We start from the raw sequence: 6,366 nt of genomic DNA, 5'->3' as shown, positions 1-6,366 counted from the left end.
TCTTAGAAAAGTTGAGAGGGATTAGAAAACCATTTTAAGTCAAAATTCCAAACATGTCTATCTCTACTCTAATTTATTTCTTTGAGACCCATCAAAAGTTTGAGCCCTACTTATTATGATACTGCTTGACTCTATCCCGTTCTTCACTTCAACAATTATTGTTTGCTCCAGTGCACCTATCACATTATCTTGACAAATTTTCCCTGCTCTCATGCTATTGGAAGAATTAATAGGGTTTGATAGTTCTTATTCCCCAATCTCACTCAAATCTTCTAAATGCACTTTGTATGGGGTATTAAAATGTATTTTTCTAATTTCTATGGTTTTGTCTGAAGTGATGAAAGGTGTTTTGTTGTTTTCCATGCGTCTGATTGTGAATGAAGATATATAAAAAGATTTAAGGTTTTTGCTGCTGAGACAACAATGAAAACCATTACGACAAAATGATAGGAAATGAGAAAGGACAGAAAAAAACCTAGCCCACTATATTAAAAAAAAAATCCTGTATAAGGATACCACATTCCATGTACTTCGTGGTAGCTGATATCAATGCATTCAAAGTTGGTGGTTGCTTTCCCTCATCGATGGGCTGCTATTGAGTGTCAAGCCATGGTCTTATATACCGCCCAACTCACCCATGAGAATGGTCATGAAGTATGGGGTGTTCGATAGTATGGACCCCACGTTAGGAGTTAATTGCAGATTGATAATAATGGATTGCTTTTCATGAAATTCTTAGTATTGCATCCTTTAGTTATTTACATAATACATTTATAATATAAACATCGTTTAATGTATAATATTTATCTATGAATAAATGTTAGTTATTACTTTAATGATTATATGATATTTGTATTAATTATATAATTCAAAGTTAACTAATAAATGTTTGTTTATTTATATATTTTAGTCAATTACTTGGTTCAATAGAGACATTTATAATATAATATTGGATTTCATCATTATGAGGATTTTACATGTAGATATATTAGAACATATGGAACACACAATCAATAGTTACTATCCAATTGCAGTTTCCTAAATTTCATACTAGACTCTTTTGAATACTAAATTATCTAAAAATAACTTTGTAAAAGGCTTTACACATCTATAAATACAACAAACTTAAATGTTTGATATTGAGATTTTAATAATTATCAAATTAACAAAAATTCAAATTATAATAGTACTTTTACCTCAAAGTATTTTCCAAGAAAATTAATGGCTAATCATCACTAACTCTAAACAAATTCTCTAAGACTAAAGAAAGGGAGAAGAAAAATAAAAAGATAAAAACTACATAAAAAATAAAATAGAATATATATAAATTTTCACAATTTTATAATTGATTTTTCCAGACCCAGATTTAAGTTCTAGAACTCTTATTACTATATACTTATTGGCTCCAAGTAAATTTTGTGTGAGCTGTAGTTATTTCCCACACAAGTTGTAACAATATATATTTTAACAAGGAGGTCATATGTATTTTAGCTTCATAGAAATATTAAATAGGCGGTCGCCTCTAATGAAGGCCACATTAATTGTGTTTAACTTCTATTGAGGGAGAAGATTCAGCAACTCCCATTTGGCAAAAGTAAACAACCTAGAAAGGAAAATGCCAAAAGCAAATTTCAACGTGAAATGCATTTAATCCTTAAAAATACAGAATTGGAGTTTTAAAAATAATAAATAGCACAGGCATGTTATCTTTTCTTGTAAGCAGCCTCTGGTTTTTGTTCAGACAGCTCAAAAGAAAAGCAATGGCTAAGTTAGGATACAGTGCTCAATCAGGGGGTGTTAATGGAAGTGTAAAGAATTTAGTTGATGTTGGCCTTCTGAAAATTCCAGAGGCTTATATTCGTCCAGAGAATGAGCGCTCAACGGCCACTCCTGTTTTCACTGAAAGCATTCCCGTTATTGATCTGCAAGGCTTTGATGGCCACAAGCAACCAAATATAATCAATGCCATCAGCAGAGCATGCGAGGAATGGGGATTCTTTCAGGTTTCTCTCTTCCTTATTTTCCTTTTTAACAACATTTAGATTGTGAGCAATGTTTCTGGATTAGATTGTGTGAGTTTTTTTAGCATCAACTTTCGGATCATACTACATGATCCATCATCAGGACAAGAGAACATCAGAATATGGAATGTGCAGACCAGGACACCACAAGCAGTCCTAAAAGGAGAGTGGGGGGAAGGGCACAAAGACCAAGAGGACCAAAAATAAAGACATAACCACCAAGAGAACCGGTACAGAATAACCAATCATATGAAAAATTCTGTACCGGTTTTCTTGGTGGTTATGTCTTTATTTTTGGTCCTCTTGGTCTTTGTGCCCTTCCCCCCCCTCTCCTTTTAGGACTGCTTGTGGTGTCCTGGTCTGCACATTCCATATTCTGATGTTCTCTTGTCCTGATGATGGATCATGTAGTATGATCCGAAACGTTGATGCTAAAAAAACTCACACAATCTAATCCAGAAACATTGCTCACATACTAATGGATTGTGGAAATCTGATTATGTTAAACATTTAGATTGTATAAATTCTGACACTAGGTTATAAATTTAAAACATTTATATATTAGATTTTTGTATTTCTGGATTAATTCTTGTACGTTTTTTCATTGTTAGATATGCCTACCATGTTATATCATTAGAATGAAGCAATAATTAGAGAAGGAAAAGGATAGATCATATAGTATGATCTAGAAAGTTGATGACAATTTGATCTATAAAAAGAGTAAGAATCTAATGCAATGTTTTAGAAATAAAAAGATTTTAAGTTTATTTATTCTTAATAACAATTTTAATACAAATACCCTCTCTAATATTTTTTTGACATTTTTTAAATAGATCTATTTAAGATATCTACTTTTACAGCTATATAAATATGATTATATTTTTTTCTGTATATAAAATGTACAGTTGCTTTTATACTCTCTAATCAAATATTTGAATCACTTTCTATTTTATGAATCATTAAATATAATCAAAATTTATGTTAAAACATAATTAAAACTAAAAACAACCACAAGTTTCTAACATATGTTTTCCAATTTGAATTGTAAAAATGTTTTGATTCAGGTGATCAATCATGGGGTTCCAAAGAGGGTGATAGAGAGAATGGTGAAGGCTCACCACATGTTTTTTGAGCAGCCAGAAGAGGAAAAGTCCAAGTACAGAGCTGAAGGTCATGAGAAGCCCGTTGCATATGGAACTAGCTTCACTGCAAAAGGCCAAAAGGTTCTTGAATGGAGGGACTTTCTCATGTTTATTGTTGCTGGAACCATTGATGCCCAAACACTCCAGCATTGGCCTCCAGGTATTAGGTAAGTAATATCTGATAACTTTCAAATTTTATCAGAATTCAATTGTTTAATTTTTGAACTCAAATTTATTAATCTATATTATATGGGTAGTGATTTCCAGAAATTCATTGCTTATTAGAATGAATAATAGACTTAAAGAGTGTATTATTTTAAAAATATTAAGAACTTATTACTGATAAGATTGAATGGTAGGTTTAAGCACTCATTATTATATAGATGGTGTTCAGAAAAGTGAAGCATTGAACCACCTTTTAAAAGATATTGTTAAAGTCTAACAGTCATATAGATGTTTGTTCTCTGTCAACTCTTCCTATTAGAAGAGTTCTTTATAATAGCTATGTGCAGCCCCTATGTTGTTAATGAATATTTTTAATAATGAATTGATTCCCTACTTGAATGTGGACATTAGAAAGTTGGCCAAACCACAATAAATGCATGTATAGTTGTATTTTGCCTTCTTTGTTTGTTTTTTATCCCCACTTCTTTACTTGTTTTAAATTTACATATATAACCCATTAAATACTGCTGAAACTCAAAAATAATACTTTGTAATTATCATATCGGTAAGGTTACAATGAGCTAATTTGGATTGTAATGTAAACTTTGGCGTGCAGAGATTCAGCCTTAGAATATGTGACTGAAGTGAGAAAGCTGGCAACAAAGCTTTTCTCTGCTCTATCAGAAGATCTTGGAATACCTGATATTTTGCAGAGCATGATGGGGTATGAGCGATTACTCTTGAATTACTATCCTCCATGCCCAAACCCAGATATGACATTTGGTCTGAGTGGGCATTCTGATGTGGGTTTAATCACAATTCTTCTGCAAGATCATGTGGGAGGGCTTCAAGTATCGCATAATGGTAGATGGGTTGCAGTTCAACCAATTTCCAATGCTTTTGTGATTAATGTGGGAGATGCCTTGCAGGTAATACTAGATGCCATAGTCAATTATTTATCAATAAAACTTATAGGCTAGATGACTGACTTGATGTTATGGCAGGTTTTAACTAACGGGAGATTTCAGAGCATTGAACACCGTGTTGTACCGAGCTATAATCAGGCTCGAATATCCATTCCATTGTTCTGTGCTCCTTCCAACTCTACCATAGTCAATCCTATCCCTGAGCTCATCAACGAGCACAGCCCTTCTAAGTATAGATCATTTACATTTGGGGAATATGTGGCCTATTTTCATAATCGACCTCATTCAGGAAAGGCTGATAACTTGGCTTTTGCAAGGTTGGAGTAGATGCGTAATCACAGAGATATAGGATTGCCATTTCGTTTTTATAGAATTATTCAGGATGACAGAACAAAAGGCTACATTGAATGTCTATTAGATCTATTCATAGGTTGAAAACTAATGAACATTGTTGAGTTCTGTGTTGTTTAATTTATTAATTAGGATGTTTCATATAAGGCGGTTCTATATATTTATCAGAGTATGGAACTGGTCTTCTGTTATTCAATTACGAATATATTGCAATAGATATGTGTTTCTTGAATGCATACTGAATATATTATTCACATGTTATAATTATATTGGTGGTTTTCTATCGTAACCGTGATATCTCCGCTATTGAAATGTTGCTCGCCTACAAAGCATTGAACAAATAAAAGAATCTTCACATTATTTTATAGGTGTACATAAAATGAATAATAATATTTATTGATTCAAATATTTTTTATTTATATACATAGTATACATATAATGACGGGCAGTTTTATTAAAAAACTACTTTTAACAATTAGAGAGCTACCGTTATAAATATTAAACAAGCACAAAAATGAAACATAACAGTAAACAAAGAAGACAATACAATATACAAGTATTTATTGTGGTTCACCACAACTATGGCTACTCCACACTCCAGTAGAGAATACTTGTATAAATCAATCGATATATTACATGGGCTGTACACAACCTTTATAAAGAGCTTTATGAATATGAAGAGTCAAGGGAGAATGAACAGTCAGTGATGGTTGGGCTTCATATCCCACCAAACTCTCCTTTGAAGTCCAGCTAGTACACCCATGTGGATTACCATTCCTGCGTCCCATTTCAAATTTTAGAAAACAATAAGGCCTCGAGATGATCTCAAGGTTGCCAAACTTTGCTTCAACACACTACAAATGAGTTTTCTCCACATCAAATCATAGTTATAAATATCTTAAAAGCCATATTTCTTACTGCCACCATCCAACTAAGCTTCACTCATAATCCCTAACAAGTTCTCTTCTTTTGTGACAAACATTTCATCAAACCTTTTGTTCACCATAGGTTTTGCCACTGTGGAAAGTCTTTGAGCAACCCCAATTGGTATAGTGAGAATTGATCGTCAGTAGGTCAGAACACTATCTTTCTTGAAATTTCCATGATTTTCCAATTTCAGCTCTTCCCTCTAGCTATCCATGATTCCTTCTTGTTGTTTCCACTCTGCATCAACTTTGCCAAGACTAGACATGTACCTTTGCAAAACCAAAGCATCTTGGTCTTCAAACCTCCCATGGCTTCCCTATAGTTAGATCTCCAATGAAATGGTACAAGGATTCATTAGTTCCAAGCATTCTATCATCAGAAGCCTCTTATACTACTGACACAATGGTTGTCATTTCTCTGATCTACATGAAACTTGGTAGCATTAATTGGAGGCTACAATCCTTTTGCATCCTCCATGGATTGTTTACCATGTAGACGACTAGCATGGGTGTAGGGAGCAATGGTTTTGGCCACCAAAATTTTCAAATCATGGTCACTATAACTAGAGTTTGAAATCCCCAAATTTGGGGTTATGTTTCCCTCTATGTTATGGACTCCAAACCCAAAGCCTACATACTCTGCACTCTCACTTATCAATTTCTTGAGAGATCTCATGCTTTTTTCTCTTTGACTTATTTCATCTTCCAAAGATGAAATCGACTGGCTATGCACCTCCTTATGATCTGCAGAATGAAGTACTTTCTTCTTGGTCTGTGTCTTCCCTGGCATTACCCCCCTTCATTTCTCACTTCACCTTCTTTCACAATAGGATTT

At 33.4% G+C, this 6,366-nt stretch overlaps 1 protein-coding gene across 1 annotated transcript; it reads left to right on the top strand.

Moving 5' to 3' along the window:
• Positions 1-1,760: 1,760 nt before the first annotated feature.
• On the top strand, positions 1,761-4,581 carry LOC149544997 (fe(II)/2-oxoglutarate-dependent dioxygenase 4-like). The gene is made up of 4 exons (XM_089796477.1): positions 1,761-2,003; positions 3,086-3,330; positions 3,945-4,257; positions 4,333-4,581. Exons 1-4 carry the CDS (start codon positions 1,761-1,763, stop codon positions 4,579-4,581), a joined length of 1,050 nt encoding a protein of 349 aa, XP_089652603.1.
• Positions 4,582-6,366: the final 1,785 nt, after the last annotated feature.

Source organism: Cupressus sempervirens, chromosome 8 (assembly GCF_028749045.1).
Source record: "Cupressus sempervirens isolate cs-2001-9-10 chromosome 8, ASM2874904v1, whole genome shotgun sequence".
Taxonomy (NCBI): Eukaryota; Viridiplantae; Streptophyta; class Pinopsida; order Cupressales; family Cupressaceae; genus Cupressus; species Cupressus sempervirens.
The sequence above is the reverse complement of the archived record's forward strand: the minus strand, read 5'-3'. Positions and strand labels throughout refer to the sequence as shown.